Source organism: Pseudophryne corroboree, chromosome 1, assembly GCF_028390025.1.
Source record: "Pseudophryne corroboree isolate aPseCor3 chromosome 1, aPseCor3.hap2, whole genome shotgun sequence".
In the NCBI taxonomy this organism is placed as follows: Eukaryota; Metazoa; Chordata; class Amphibia; order Anura; family Myobatrachidae; genus Pseudophryne; species Pseudophryne corroboree.
In genome coordinates, this window is record NC_086444.1 from 54,216,886 (window position 1) to 54,233,733 (window position 16,848).

The 16,848-nt window shown below is 44.6% G+C and overlaps 1 protein-coding gene across 7 annotated transcripts in view; it reads right to left on the reverse strand.

The window, feature by feature from the left end:
• The window catches only part of WDR7 (WD repeat domain 7), a 799,383-nt gene that overhangs the window by 548,695 nt on the left and 233,840 nt on the right, over positions 1–16,848 (reverse strand). For all 7 annotated transcript variants that reach the window (XM_063959708.1, XM_063959725.1, XM_063959718.1 and 4 more), the window contains one exon: positions 938–1,707. In XM_063959708.1, coding sequence (XP_063815778.1) covers positions 938–1,707 — 770 coding nt within the window. The remainder of the gene's footprint in view (positions 1–937; positions 1,708–16,848) is intronic.

A 16,848-nucleotide genomic window follows, 5' to 3' on the forward strand; every position in this document is an offset into this window, starting at 1 on the left:
TGCCCCCCCTCTCTTTTTAACCCTTTGAGCCTGAAAACTACAGGGGAGAGCCTGGGGAGCTGTCTTCCAGCTGCACTGTGAAGAAAAAATGGCGCCAGTGTGCTGAGGGAGATAGCCCCGCCCCTTTTTCGGCGGACTTTTCTCCCGCTTTTTTATGGATTCTGGCAGGGGTAATTTATCACATATATAGCCCTGGAACTATATATTGTGATGATTTGCCAGCCAAGGTGTCTTATATTGCCCTCAGGGCGCCCCCCCCCCCCCCAGCGCCCTGCACCCATCAGTGACCGGAGTGTGAGGTGTGCATGAGGAGCAATGGCGCACAGCTGCAGTGCTGTGCGCTACCTTGTTGAAGACAGAAGTCTTCTGCCGCCGATTTTCCGGAACACTTCTTGCTTCTGGCTCTGTAAGGGGGCCGGCGGCGCGGCTCCGGGAACGAACACCAAGGTCGGGTCCTGCGGTCGATCCCTCTGGAGCTAATGGTGTCCAGTAGCCTAAGAAGCCCAAACTACCACCTGTTAGGTAGGTTCGCCTCTTCTCCCCTTAGTCCCTCGCTGCAGTGAGTCTGTTGCCAGCAGATCTCACTGTAAAATAAAAAACCTAAATATACTTTCTTTCTAGGAGCTCAGGAGAGCCCCTAGTGTGCATCCAGCTCAGCCGGGCACAAGATTCTAACTGAGGTCTGGAGGAGGGTCATAGTGGGAGGAGCCAGTGCACACCAGGTAGTCCTAAAGCTTTCTTTAGTTGTGCCCAGTCTCCTGCGGAGCCGCTATTCCCCATGGTCCTTACGGAGTCCCAGCATCCACTTAGGACGTCAGAGAAATAATATTGCAATTCCCATTCTGTCCTATTAATATAAGGCTCAGCATCAACCAAAACCATGTAAAGAGAATTTGCAAAGTTACAGCATATAGATTAATGTTCTCCAGATTTGTACCTTTGGGGAGCCTTCTTCATGTGGTCTCCAATGAACGTAGCATTGGTCATGCTCATCAAAGTATTTGCCAAGGATATAAGGGACAGGAGATGCTGTGTGGTGACCGCACGTGACACCCCGTAACTGCCCTTCCCAAGTCCTTCATTAATGGACATCTTCCTGGTTACACCGACATGTCTGTCGGCTGCTTTATAAACGCACTGATTAAACCCAGGAAGCATCAGTGACATGTGGCCACCTCTGGAGAGTAGACCAAACGAGACAGGACAGTGTGGCTTAAGCATCCCAAGGCGTTCAAGGCAGACTTCGTCCAGTCCTGCATTCAAGCCCCAAGCGTGGAGACAAGACATAAAGAGCTTGGCAGTGTCCATCGTCAGGTTGTACTCTAGTAGGGTCAATGGTTTCGATTTGCTAGAACGGTACTCTGGGTCGCTCTCGTCCCTCTTCTGTCGCATCGCTTCTCCATCTTCGTCATCGTCGTCAAGTAGATGTTCTTTAATGTTTTCTTTGATGGTTTCCTTGACCTGTTGGAAGAGTACGGCTGCTCGCTTACCAGCCAGGAAAGAGCCTCCTTTGTCAGAGCTGCCAGATGCTTTCTGCAAACTCTCTGGGGAGATAAGTGCAGTATTTGGCCTGGAGGCTTCTTCAGTGAGTAGCTGAATAATTAGTGCTTCCACATCAAAGAAGAGCAGGTGTATGTCCGAGTCGGTTATGTTTGTCTTTATTGCTTGGACCATCAGGGAGTTGTGTGAATACTTAGGCAAATTCCCCTGCAAACAAAAAGGAAAAAGGAAAAATCTAAAAAAGTGACACTTTATACACATGAACTCTCAGGCATTCAGTCGGCACACGGCCAAATGTTTAAATCCTTATTATATAAAACTTTCTTTTTTTTTCTTTTTAAACCTAATCGAACTAGAAAGTGCACATTGGAGAATGAAATTCCAGTTTCATAGAACTTTCAACCTGAAATGCTTTGAAAAGAAAAGTGGTCAGTACCAACCAATCAGCTTTGAGGTAGCATTTATCAAGTACATTATATAAAATTATAGGTAGTCGATTGGTTGCCATGGGCAACTTAGACTCTTTTCACTTCATACATCTTCATACATTCGACTTGTCGAAAAGCACGTGGATCGGCGGAATAGCTGGCGATCCACGTGTTGATGTCGAAAACAGGGCCAAATCCATCAGGTTTTGGCCCCCTTTTCGACCATCTCAATCCAACATCAAAATTATGTCGGAATGAGATGGACCCAGAGGAGGCGAGGGGGGGGGGGGGGGGCGCAGGGAGATACAGGGAGATCAGCGTTACTGTAGCACTGCAGCTGGATGTCACTCACCCGCCCGACCTCACGGCAGCTTCCACCCGGCTCCAGCACGCTGCTGGAGCCGGGTGGAAGCTGCCGTGAGGTCGGGCGGCTGAGTGAGATCCTGCTGCATCGCCTCTGGTTGCCGCCGGCTGTCCCCCCGCGGCTCGCCCCCCCCCCACCCCCCCTCCCCCCCTCTCCTCCTCTGGGTCCCATCTAAATTCAACTTGAAAAAGTCGAATTTTAGATGGGATTGAATAGGGGTTGTCGGATCCATTCCGACAAATACATGTCGGAATGGATCAGACTTTAACTGAATATATCTTCTGGTCTTTAGACATAATAATAACAACACATATGAAGTGTAAGGTCTGACCAAGATTACAAAGATGTAAAAAAAAAATCGAATTAAATAAATAAGTGTCCCTGTGATTAGGGTGTAACACAAATTTAACATGACATTTATAGTAATAAAAAAATACCACAGATCAAAGTTTCCCAATCTCCGTCATTACAGTCCAGGTTTAAGGATATCCGTGGTCAAGTCCAGATGGTTATATCAAACTGAGGCACTAATTAAGTTACCTGTGATCAATCATGGATCTCTTTAAAACCTGGATTTGGGAAACTTTGCCATAGCTTAACATCTAGTTCATAGGCGATCTACATTTTTTTATTGGAATCCTGGTGTATTTGTTACTTCTGATCCACTGCACCACACTGAAGGCTTCACTGAATTTAGGGGGACATTTACTAAGTAGTGATAAGAGCGGAGAAGTGAGCCAGTGGAGAAGTTGCCCATGGCAACCATTCAGCTTGGAAGTAACATATAATTTGCATACTATAAAATTATACAGAGCTACTGATTGTTTGATGGGGCAACTTCTCCACAGGCTCACTTCTCCACTCTTATCACTGCTTGGTAAATGTCCCCCTTTGAAACAGCGATTTTTATCTACTGCCTACCCCTGTGTGGTTTGTATTATTTTCGGACAAGTCAGATACGTAGTGGCATGGGTAAAGTCTTGTAGGTATAAGGAGAAGTAGTAATTAGAGAGGGGGCAAGCATACTGTCAGAGGCATAGCCTGTTTTTCGAGATGAGCTGAGATGCAGTGTAGTGCAGCAGATGCAGAATGGAGAGAGAAAAATCATTATTGTTGACGGATTTAAGATGGATTGAAGCAAATTTGAGCGAGCTGAATGCAAGGGAGGTGGAGGAGGTTGTATTAGTTGAGGTGGGAAATTATGAGAAGAGAATTGAATAGAAAGTTAAAGAGTTTTAGTTGCAACTTTGGTAGAGAAGTAGGATGAAGGGGGGGGGGGGGGGGGGGGGGGGAGTTAAGGATTTTACAGACCATAGCTAAAGTCAGATAGGTAGGTGCTACCGGGGGGGTTTTATTACAGAGAGGATAAGTCTCATGAGAGACCCAGGAGGTCATACCTTAAGAAAAGAAAAAAAAGATCAGGTCAGTTATGAAGGTACTAAGGGGCAGATGTATTAAGCTTGGAGAAGTGATAAAGTGGTAAGGCTCCAGTCAATCAGCTCCTTATTGTCAAGTTACAGGCTGGGTTTGAAAAATGACAGAAGCTGACTGGCTGGTGCGTTATCACCTTCCACTTTATCGCCTCTCCAGGCTTATGCATCTGCTCCTAAGTAAAGGTGGGTACACGGTAGGAAATGTGCTATGTGAGCGACATCGCCTAGTGTTTTCCCTTCCGGCCAGGCTGTCTGACGGTGGGCATACACACTTGTGGGGGAATCCAAGTATTTCCCATGGGATTTGATGACGGCCTTGGCTGATGCAAAGATGTGTGAAGTCAGTTTTAAGGAGTGTGTGGACAGAAGATCAATCCATGAGTCATTATGAACAGAGGTCTCCAAATTAAGGATTGAGAAGCTTGTGGATCCTATCCCAGAAAAAGGACATCTTGGGACAGGTACACAATATGCGGTAGAAGGTTTCCTTATAGCTACAGGCCATCCACCACTATTTTGAAGGTGGAGTTGATAGCAGTGAAGATTTGTGAGAAGATTTGTGACTCTGGGAGGTACGACTAGCTCCGTTTTGAACATGTTGAGTTTTAGTTGGGCCATTCATGAGATAATATACAGTTGGTAGCACAAGATAATAGATAATGGGAAAGGTCAGGTGAAGAGGTTGAATAACCAAATTAGTTCACCAACAGAAGTGGTGCAAAAATAAGAAAACAAAGGGAGAAAACAAAGACTTTTATGACTCCAACTGAAAGCGGAAGTGCATGGGATGATGTGCCAGAGGTAGATACAATAAGGGAACATCCAGATAAGTAGAAATGACAGTGTACAGAAAATTACGGTATTCAACAGGATTGAAAGCAGCAGAGAGGTCAAGGAGGATGATTATGGGGTAGTGAACCTTAGCCTTTGCTGGAAGTTGATGGTTAATCTACTTTGCGAGAGCAGTCTTGGTGGAATTTTAAGGGTGGAAGTTTACCTATAGAATCCATAAGTAAGAGGAGACAAAGTAAAATAAGTTCTTGTAGAGCTAGGCAAGCAGTGGGTGACACGGAGTGAACAAGTTAAGTGTGAAAAGGGTCAAGGGGGCAGTGGGTGGGGTGAGATTACATGAGATACAAAAGTTGAATATTATTATTATGCATATTTTATCTTTAAAGTCGATACTGTTTGGTAGGTGAATTTAGAAGAGAAGCAACATCAACTTAGCAAAGAACCATCTGTGGTTAGAAGACTGGGTGGATATTTGAGAAGTGTGTTTGCTTGCCAAGTGAAAGGGCAGATAAGATGAATGTACAGTGATGGAAGTTGGCATTGGAAAGAAATGTCCTTCAGTGATGCTCAGCTGGCAGGGGCCTGTTGGATGTACCATGGCTGGAAACTGTATGTGGCAATTAGAGCTACTGTATTTAGGGCTGAAGTGAGTGTGCTGTTGTAGAAAGGCAGCCAGATCATGGTAGGACAAGGTAATTACAGAAAAGAGAAGTCGTTTTAGTGAAGAGAAGAAATCAATGCCACCCATGGGAACACATGGAACTAGACTAAAAGCTTTCAAAGTTCTCTGGCCCTTAATCGGCCAGAAGAAGGGGGCATCAAGGACTTAAAAGCCAGCAATGATATCCACTAAAGTTGGCTATTGAAGATATAACCTTTACTTGCACTGTACCATTTATATAACGACTTACAAAGAATAAAAGCCCAGAAAAGCTACAGCTTAAGAGAGGAAAGATTACAGACCCCATTCTAACAATCTCAAGTCAGGGCGAGGTTAAAGAGTATATAGTTATCACTAAATACTAATAATCATACTAATCATCATTCAGATGGGCGTTTTCTCATTTTGTTAGAATAGTTGGATTCTTCTGCTACAACTGTTTGACTTTACCTATCTTGGAATTAAATTTGGCAAAACTAACCCCGGGTACATTATGTGATATATTGGCAGACATATCGTTCTGAAGCTGATTGGAATGTTATACTGGCCATATCACAGAGTGCGCACGCACAATAATGTGTTCACAAGCGTCATTAGCGGGGTCGTCCCATCTGATGTGCTCATATAGGCCGATCCCGTTGACTATACCATGCTGGTGAATGCAAAATGTACCGCTATATTGCGTGTTCATACACCGGATCGTGCTATGTATATGGCCAAGTGATGTATTGGTACAGTACATCGGGGGTCATTCCTACTTTTTGCAGCCGTGCGAACGCATAGTCGTTGCCCACTGGGGAGTGTATATTTGCTGTGCAAGGGTGCGATCGCATGTGCAGCCCAGCGGTACAAAAATAGTTTGTGCAGTTTCTGAGTAGCTCAGAACTTACTCAGCCGCTGTGATCACTTCAGCCTGTTTTTGTCCGGAATTGACGTCAGACACCCGCCCTGCAAACGCCTGCGCTTTTCCAAACACTTCCAGAAAACGGACAGTTGACACCCATAAACGCCCTCTTTCTGTCGATCTCTCTGCGACCGGCTGTGCGAATGGATTCTTTGTTAAATCCATCGCCCAGCAACGATCCACTTTGTACCCATACGATGCGCCTGCGCATTGCGGTGCAAACGCATGCGCAGTAGTGACCTGATCGCTGTGCTGCAAAAAACGGCAGCATGCGATCAGGTCGGAATGACCCCCTTCAGCTATCTGTCGCCTACTCAGCCTGTCTAAGGAAAAAGTTGCCGAAAGTGAGATAAAATCTATATTTTTCCCCCCCAAAATCGTTACACAATTTCGCTATTAGATTTTAAACTCCTGTTAAGAGAACTCATATATATTAAAAGTGACCAAATTGTTTGGTGACCATAGGGCTAACCACAAAGGCCACAGAAATTACAGGTGACTGCTAACACCATAAACATTTACAGTAGTAGAACCAATATTCCTTATGTACATTTTACCAATGACCACAGAAGCGATGACATCAGGACACTAATATAACTAATGGGTGTGGTATGGAGGGTCGACAGTAACTAGGTCGATAGTGTCTAGGTCACCCACTATTGGCCGACAGGGTTTCTAGGTCAACAGGGTCTAGGTCGACAGGTCAAAAGGTCAACATGAGCTTTTGAATTTTATTTTTTATTTTTTTTGGTGTAGTTTTCTTTGTACAGTGACCGGGAACCCCAATTAGTGCACGGTGTCCTCTCGCATGGCGAGTGAGCTTCGGGCAAGGTGCCTCGCTGCGCTCAGCACAGGTTACTAGTCCCAATCGTAAGCACAAGTTACTAGTCCCAATCGTAGTCCGTGTGGATAGTTAAGTATGAAAAAGTAAAAAAACAAAAAAAAGTGAAAAACTCGTGTCTACCTTTTGACCTGTCGACTTAGAAACTCTGCCAACCTAGTCAGTGTCGACCAATAGTGGTCGACCTAGTTACTGTCGACCTAGAGACCGGATACCATAATTTATAGCGGTGTATAAATATATGGGCACTACTTATGTATTAGAGCAATAATCCACTTTTTCACCAGCTTTCAGATGACGTGGCACAAAGGCCATATACAGTATTAGATTGGAAATGTAAGAAAAAATCCGAGAGAGTATTGCAGCAGTAGAAACAGAAGGGCCGTCACAGCCCGGGCAGACGATGCAGCTTAGCACAGATACGCAAGTAACCTAGGTTAGTGCTGACCTCTGTGCCTCTTATGAGCTGCGCTGCAGGACAGAAAGCAGCAGCTGGGAAGGGGGCGTAGGAAAACAAAGGATGCTGCCAATCTTGGAGTTTGCAGTAATTGTAAAAGACAAATCAGCGGATGGACCTATTCCACAAAGGCTGCAACACAGTAAAAAGAAAAATGAAATGCTTTGTCGGCGCGACGGGAGAGACGAATATTCTGTTCAGCTCCACAGAGGTTAAAACAACGCCCCCCCCCCCCCCCCATTTGATTAATATTGTATGCTAAGTTGCTGCATACTGACAGTGAGGCAAAGATGCATTACGGTTTACAGTAAGATGGTATTTAAGAACCAGACAACGGCTGAAAAGTTGCATTTAAAACCTGCACTTGCTAAATCTTGGGGATCCTCAGAAGACCTGAAGATGCCGTCAAGTGTATGCTCCCCCCAACTGAACTCGGATGGCCTGACGACTATCCTCAGACGTGCGCCAACGCTGAAGTATGCAGCGGTGCCTATCACCTGGTGGGATAATAAATATCTCTGTGCAATAAATAGCTGTTGAATGAATGATATGAATATTTTTTTCTGAGGTGGCACCAGTACATGAAAAGGGTTTAATCAGACCAGGAATTGTATTTAATATAAAGTGCACACAAATTGTGACCAATAGAACATCAGGATTTTTAAAAGACAGACATAATTCACAGTAAGGAGGCACAGTGACTTTTTTTTTCTTTTTAGGAGATATAATTTTTTTTCCCTTTCTTTCTCACTCTCACTTCTTTAAACGGTTCCCACAATCAGGAATGTAACAATATTGTTTAATATGTTTAAAGGTAAAGTTATTACGATAAGCACATGTATTTACATGTTAGTTGCAGCAGCAGGCAGCGGAGTAGAAGCTGTGCATATATGTATATATAGAACACCCTGCTCTGCGGGTTTTATTTCTGGTTATGTAAGTGGAGTAAAGGTCTTTATAGACCAAATTCTAAAGTGTGGTCTTGCAGTATGTATTTCGAGTACGCTGGATGTTATTGAATATTTAGGAGTGTAAACACCGATTTTATGGTTTCGGAACAATGGAAAAGTGACTTTTGGGGTCAAGCTTTTATATAAAACAAGAAAGTCTATGATGCCCCTTGCGACCATAAAAATAGGATTTTAACTACCTACCGGTAAATCCTTTTCTCGTAGTCCGTAGAGGATACTGGGGTTCCATTTAGTACCAAGGGGTATAGACGGGTCCACTAGGACCCATGGGCACTTTAAGAATTTGATAGTGAGAGCTGGCTGCTCCCTCTATGCCCCTCCTACCAGACTCAGTCTAGGAAACTGTGCCTGAGGAGACGGACATACTTTGAGAGAAGGATAGATAAAGATAGTGGTGAGATTCCGAACCAGCACACACAAACAGAGGAAAGCTAAGCTAACCCAACTTTAAACACGTACAGCAACAGCTGAACCAACAATACTTAACCAAGTAACAGTGCAGGAAGAACGAAGCACCGGGCAGGCGTCCAGTATCCTCTACGGACTATGACAAAAGGATTTACCGGTAGGTAATTAAAATCCTATTTTCTCTTACGTCCTAAAGGATACTGGGGGTCCATTTAGTATCATGGGTATGCACCAAAGCTCCCAAACCGGGTGGGAGAGTGCCGAGATTCCTGCAGAACTGATTGACCAAACTGAAGGTCCTCAGAGGCTAAAGTATCGAACTTGTAGAACTTGGCAAACGTGTTCGAATCTGACCAAGTCGCTGCTCGGCAGAGCTGTAAAGCCGAGACACCCTGGCAGCTGCCCAGGAAGAACACACCGGCCTAGTAGATTGGGCCTGTACAGATTTTGGAAAGCCTGCTGTGGAATAAGCATGCTGGATAGTGAGCCTGATCCAGCGTGCAATTGCCTGCTTTGAAGCAGGACACCCAATTTTAGTGGGATCATATAGGATGAACAGCAAGTTGGATTTCCTGTGACGAGCTGTTCGCTTTACGTATACCTTCAAAGCACTCACAACATCCAAAGACTTTGAAGTGTCGGTGATAACCGGAACCACAATAGGTTGATGGGAAATGCCGACACCACTTTCGGAAGAAATTGCTGACGAGTTCTGAGTTCAGCTCTGTCCTCATGGAAAATTAAATAGGGGCTCTTGTGAGACAAAGCCCCCAGCTCCGTCACACGTCTTGCTGAAGCCAAGTCCAACAGTGTGACGGTCTTCCACGTAAGATATTTTACGTCCACCTCCTGTAAAGATTCAAACCAATCCGATTGGAGGAACTGCAGCACCAAATTGAGATCCCAAGGTGCCGTGGGAGGCACAAAGGGAGGTTGGATACGCAGAAAACCTTTCAAAAACGTCCGGACCTCAGGGAGAGAAGCCAATTGTTTTTGAAAGAAAATGGACAAGGTGAAATTCCACCGCAGAATAAGTTCTGCTCTCACACCAAGAGACTTATTTCTTCCAAATACGGTGGTAATGTTTAGACGTTACCCCTTTCCTGACTTGGATCATAGTCGGGATAACTTTATTAGGGATCCCTCTTCTGGTTAGAATCAGCCGTTCAACTTCCATGCCAACAAACGTAGCTGCGCTAAGTCCTGATAGACAAACGGGCCCTGTTGTAGAAGATCCACGCGAAGAGGTAGAGGCCACAGATCCCTGAGGAGCATCTCTAGAAGGTCCGCGTTCCAGGCCCTTCTTGGCCAGTCCGGAGCAATGAGTATTGCTTGAACCTGTTCCCTTTTTATTCTTTTGAGAATTATTGGGATCAGAGGAAGTGGAGGAAACATGTACACCATCTGATAGACCCATGGAGTCGTCAGAGCGTCTACCGTCACTGCCTGTGGGTCTCTCTGGAACAATACCACTTGAGCTTCTTGTTGAGACGAGAAGCCATCATGTCGATTTGTGGATATCCCCACCGACGTGTCAAGCACATGAACACTTCCGGGTAAAGGCCCCTCTCCCCTGGGTGCAGGTCATGTCTGCTGAGGAAGTCTGCTTCCCAGTTGTCTACTCCTGGAATGAAGACTGCTGACAACGCCACAGCGGTTTTTTCTGTCTAGAGGAGAATTCTTGACACCTCTGACATTGCTACTCTGCTTTTCGTTCCGCCCAGTCGGTTTATGCACATTACGGCCGTCACATTGGGGGTAATTCTGAGTTGATCGCAGCAAGAACTTTGTTAGCAGTTGGGCAAAACCATGTGCACTGCAGGAGGGGCAGATATAACATGTGCAGAGAGTGTTAGATTTAGGTGGGGTGTATTCAAACTGAAATTTAAATTGCAGTGTAACAATAAAGCAGCCAGTATTTACCCTGCACAGAAACAAAATAACCCACCCAAATCTAACTCTCTCTGCAAATGTTATATCTGCCCCCCCTGCAGTGCACATGGTCTTGCCCAATTGCTAACAAACTTGCTGCTGCGATCAACTCAGAATTACCCCCATTGTCCGACTGGACTTGAATGGCCCGATCCCAAAGAAGATAAGAGGCCTGCAGAAGGTCGTTGTATATGGCCCTGAGTTCCAGAATGTTGATTATAAGAATGACTTCCTGACTTGACCATCTTCCTTGAAACTCCACCCCCTGGGTGACTGCTCCCCAACCTCAGAGGCTTGCGTCCGTGGTTAATAGGATCCAGTACTGAATTCCAAAACTCCGACCTTCGACTAGGTGAGAGGTCTGTAGCCACCACAGAAGGGAGATCCTGGCTTTTGGCGACAGACGAATCCTCTGGTGCATGTGAAGATGTCCAACAGATCGAGCTGGAAGAGTCTTGCGTGAAACCTTCCATATTGAAGCGCATCGTATGAGGCCACCATTTTCCACAGAAGGCAAATGCATAGATGCACCGATATCTGGGTTGGCTTCAGGACATCCCAAACCATCGACTGGATTACCAATGCCTTTTCCAAAGGAAGGAACACTTTCTGCAACTCCATGTCCAGTATCATTCCCGGGAATGGGAGCCTCCGTGTTGGCTCTGGTTCAGAATCCACCCATGATCCTGGCGAAGTTTGGTTGAGAGGCCAATGCTGTCCAGCAACCTCTCCCTGGACGGCGCCTTTATCAAAAGATCGTCCAGGTACGGAATTATGTTCACTCCCTGCTTGCGGAGTATAAACATCATCTCTCCCATCACTTTGGTGAACACCCTCGGTGCCGTGGAGAGACCAAATGGCAGGGCCTGGAACTGGTAATGACACTCCTGCAGTGCAAACCATAGATAAGCCTGATGAGGTGGCCAGATCGGAATGTGAAGGTACGCATCCTTGATATCCAGAGACACTAGGAATTCCCCCTCCTACAGACCTGAGATCACCGCTCCCAGAGACTCCATGTTGAACTTGAACACTCTTAAGAACGGGTTCAAGGACTTGAGGTTCAGAATTGGTCATGCCGAACTGTCCGGTTTCTGTACTACAAACAAGTTGGAATAGTACCCCTTGCTGTGTAGATGAGGTGGAACTGGAACAATGACTTGAGTCTGTACCAGTTTTTGGATGGCCTGCTGTAAAGTTATACTTGTCTCTTGTGAAGCTGGTAAGCCTGATTTGAAGAATCTGTGAGGTGGGAGCTCTTGGAACTCCAGTCTGTAGCCCTGGGAAATAAGATCTATTACCCAGAGATCCCGGCACGAACTTGACCAGATGTGACTGAAACATTGTAGTCGGGCTCCCACCTGACAGACCTCTAGGCCTCGCGATCCACCGTCATGCTGAAGGCTTTGAGGAAGCAGTGCCTGAGCTCTGTTCCTGAGCACCTGCAGTTGCTGGTTTGCGTGGTTTACCTATTGCGCCTCTGGAGGCCGTAGAAGCACCTCTGGGTTTTCCCTTAAACTTGGCTGTCCGAAAGGACCGTAAATTTGAAGCTGAATAAGCTTTCCTGGCTGGGGGAGCAGCAGAAGGAAGATATGTAGACTTACCTGCAGTAGCTTTGGAGATCAATTTGTCTAGTTTATCTCCAAACAAGGCCTCTCCTGTGAATGGTAGGCCTTCCACGCCTTTCCTGGAGTCCGCATCAGCAGTCCACTGGCTTAGCCACAAGCCCCTGCGTGCTGACACAGCCATAGCGGTGGTGCATGCCTTAAGCAAACCAATCTCTTTTATGTCTTCCACCATAAAGTTTGCAGAGTCCTGTATATGCTGCAGGAGTAAAACATCATCCCCCCTAGACAAGGAATCTAGGGAGGCTGCACCAGGGACTGGCAATACAATTTTTCTTGACAGCCTAGAGACTGATGCGTTCACTATCGGTGGATTTTCAGATTTTTTCCCATACTCCAGAGGAAAAGGAAAAGATGAGAGCAACCTTTTAGGGATTTGAAATTTCTTATCAGAATTAACCCACGGTTCTTCAACCAGGGTATTCAATTCCTTTGAAGCAGGAAAAGTGACTGAGGGCTTCTTTTTTACATTAAAATAAGATTCCTCACACTCCTCGGACACTTCATCAGGAATTTGCAGAACATCTCTGATAGCCTTATAAGAGCCTCTATTCCCTGTGAGAGAGTAGCATCCCCCCCCCCCCCCCTCCTCCAAATCCACCTCCCCCTCCTCCATGTCTGACCTGTCAGTGTCAGAGTCAGACTGCAGGATATGGGCCAGAGATAATTTGTGGGAACACATGGGAGGGGATTGAGACGCTGGTTTGTGGACTGAGTCTCTATTCATAAACTCATCCACAGTCTGTCTTAAGTATTGCGTCTCTTTCTCATTGCGGGATAGATTTGTAGAAATATTTGAGATCATTCCCTTAATGGAATTAACCCATTCTGGTTCAGCCCCACTATTGTGGGAAGGTGCACTGCCCTGAATACCCAGTAGTGAGCCCCCTGGTGAATAGGAACACTCCGCTGTATAAGAAACACACTCTTTGCCTGACATAATGTAAATGTGACAGCACACACACACAGGAAAAGGTTAAGCACAATTAACCCACAAAGAGCCCTTCAGGGAGACACAGTTATTTGGAGCCAGCCCCCACCGCGCCCTTATCGCTAATGCCAAGCTTAGCCAGGTCGCTCAGGAGCTAAGTGTCCTGTGAGCGGGGAACGGGACCATTAACCCTTCAAGAGGTTAGGCCTCCCCCCCCCCCCCCCTAAGTCCCACGAAGCAGACAAACATATAAAATAAATGCAGAAAACTCTTCAGGAGCTTCCATAAGCGTGACCAGCTCCTCCGGGCACATTTTCTAAACTCAGTCTGGTAGGAGGGGCATAGAGGGAGGAGCCAGCCCACACTATCAAATTCTTAAAGTGCCCATAGCTCCTAGTGGACCAGTCTATACCCCATGGTACTAAATGGAACCCCAGTATCCTTGTTGCTGGTGTATATGTGCTAACCTCTGAGATTCTGTACAAAATGCAAGAAACCTATGAAATGCTACCATAATATATCTATCTAAAACATTCCCAATGTGTATTATAAAACACTTAGTGGGAGTTTTTTTTTTAGAACTGGTGATAATGCCCATAGCAACCAATCAGTTTCTACTTAACATTTATCTAGCTGCTTCTAGACGATAGATAGATAGAATCCGATTGTTGTGAGCAACATCACCAGTTCTACATAAAACTCCCTCCTTAGTAAAAATAAGGGGTAAATGAAGAAGAAATGTACTAAACAAAACCACAGAATATATGCAAGTTTTTGCTTCTTAATGCTCAATTCTACAAGTGTTGCTATCTGCTTTATCATATTTGTTTATTTAAAGCTTGTAATTCTTGTTTAAAATGCCTGCGGGTATGTTATTTACAGATCGTGGCTCTTTTTATTGATTAAATGTATTGATTTAATTTATTGAGATTGAGGGATATGTGCGGGCCTTAACAGCTAGAGGGCACCCCAATGTAGCCCCCAAGGTTTATCGGGTTGTCTGTCACTGGTATACCTGGAACTCCTCCTCAGGAGTAGAAGGCCTGCCATAGCATTGATGTGTGACAGGTAAGACCACTTCAATACGTTTTACTGCCAATATTAGCAATTTAATATCAGATATGCTTTGCCTTTAAATTCACCCCAAATTCCCAAGAACATGAGCTGTAGACTCGTCCTAACACTGTACACCCAAATCAAGTGTACAAAGTCATCTTAAAAAAGTACAAATGTAACAATAAAGAAAAAGCAACGTCAACTGCAAACAAACACATAACAGGATTGCGTACAAAAACCAAAAACACAAAAAAAACACCACTCATTAAAACCAAAATAGATGACCTAAAAAATAAATAAACAGAATACTCTGGAGTGACAGACTAGGAGGTCAACGCCTGATGCAGTTTGCGGCTCTTCATCTTCCGTGGTTTACCAGAGCCAGGAGCTTTTTGCGGAAGCAGCATGCTTACCCCTAACAAGCTGAGACAGTATTCCTGAGAGAGCTAGGAGCCTATCGACCCGTATTCAACACTAGCAGTAAACAGAGAGCGAGTGCAACCGGGCCAGATCCTGGGAACGGCATACATTAGCCGGATACAGATCTCCAGGCGGAATCTGCCAGCTTTAGGTTACCTATATACCAGGAGGATAAATGCTGGGTAAGAGATGAAGTCCGTGTTATAGAGGTTATGCCGTGCGAGGAGAGGGGTGCCACAATGGTCAGGCATCAAATGCACTATAGAACAGGGTCTGACAAGTGCTTCAGAGTCTAAGAAAATAAATGTCTTATAAAATGTGTTTCACGAATGTTCAATAGTGAAAAAAAAGTCTCTTTCATTATTTCTCAATAAACACACTCATTGTAAGAACACCGAAAAACATAAAAATATATATTAACAAAATTAACTGTATAATGCACCTGAAATATTTTGACACTAAAAAAAAAAAAATCTGAAAGTATTAACATTCAAAAAACTTTATCTTTAATAACGTCTTCATTTTAGTTTAGCACCAATTAATTTTTACATAAAAAGTATTATTCAATCTCAAATAACCTCAGGGGGAGGAGTGAAGGGGGTGGGGGGGTTTGGGTTGTGCGCAGATTTCTCTTCTATGTATCAACCTATAATAGTCAGATGATGTGTGTGCAGTTGTAGCTGCAATAACAGCATTTAATTCTGTCTCTGCACTTCTCATCTTGTATACATTGTGACAGGGTCACAAATTAGAATACACGGAAGGTAGTTTCACGGTGAAGCAGTGTCATTTAATTGCAGCTGACGTTGCACTTAACATACACACACAGAAATCCTGGACAAACAAGCATAGTAATTAAACATACACGTGTGAATAAATGTCTCTAGCAATCTGTCTGCTGTGATAGAATACAGCCACAATCTGCTATGCTGCCTGGAACACCTAGTTCAGAAAGTCCCTAGGACTATTGAGACTACGGCCTACTCGCTGGCTGCTATTCGGCGTCAGTGCACAGAGCACTGAGTAGATGAGGCTGTTAACCCCTCCCTGTCCTTCAGTGATGATTTCCAGCTGGACCTGTGCAACCGAGAAAATCCGGAGTTCCCAACTTCCACTACTTTTGCAAACTGCACAGGACTCGCTTTAGTCTCCCTTGGAGGGAGCTATACCCATGGGAATATGGCTAATTCATGTAAGAGGCGACCCCTCTCACCACAACATATAATGGGCTGCAATACTACGTAGCCAACAACACTTTACTGTAAAAGGTCTCTTACCAAAACTAATATAAGAGGTGTACATAAAACGGGTAAATTCCGATGTATGGTCATCATTCCAAAAATATCACTATGTGAAAGTTTCTTATTCGCTTTATATTCTGCATCCATCAGCCGCCAAATTCTTTCTATACACAGAGAAAAATGCCCTATGATCACCACTCAATACATTAATTCTGATACATTTAACATAGGTGAACTGAAGACATTTGGTGACCTTGTTAGTTTACAGCAGTTAAATACACAAGTCTGCATTTGAAACCTAAAGAAGGGTATATTTATATTGGTTGTTATTTCATATATTCATGTCACTTATATGTACTTTATACAGTATATACTACTAATATATTCATTTTAAGTTTCATTCTCTAAAGAGAATTACTTAATCAGGCCGCTGGATCTAATTTTGCCCTTTACAATGTACACATCCTATGTTTTGCAATAAGCGGAAAATCTACCTGCTCTGGCTGACACTGGAAAACAGGTCGCTTGCTACAAATACCTAGAAGGAAATTAAGTGTTTTCCTTCTGCAGAATTAAGCTCCTCTACCCTCCCATACTGTATATCTGAACTTTGACCTCCGCCTGCCACTCACATCTAGCATGTCATCTCTGTACCTGACCTCTCTGGAGGGAAATTTTAATTGACATTGTTATTTTGAGATTGTGTCTTCCATTATGGGGAACAAAATGTGTACAGGGATTGTCCTTAATTATGACGGCAGTACAACTGAACTCTGAATGCAGTGACTTCACTGATGGGCTTTCAAGGACCTGTTAGATAGGCAAACCCAATCCAAAGCGCCAGCTTCTACCGGGATCCACCTAGATTAGGGATGCTATAATAT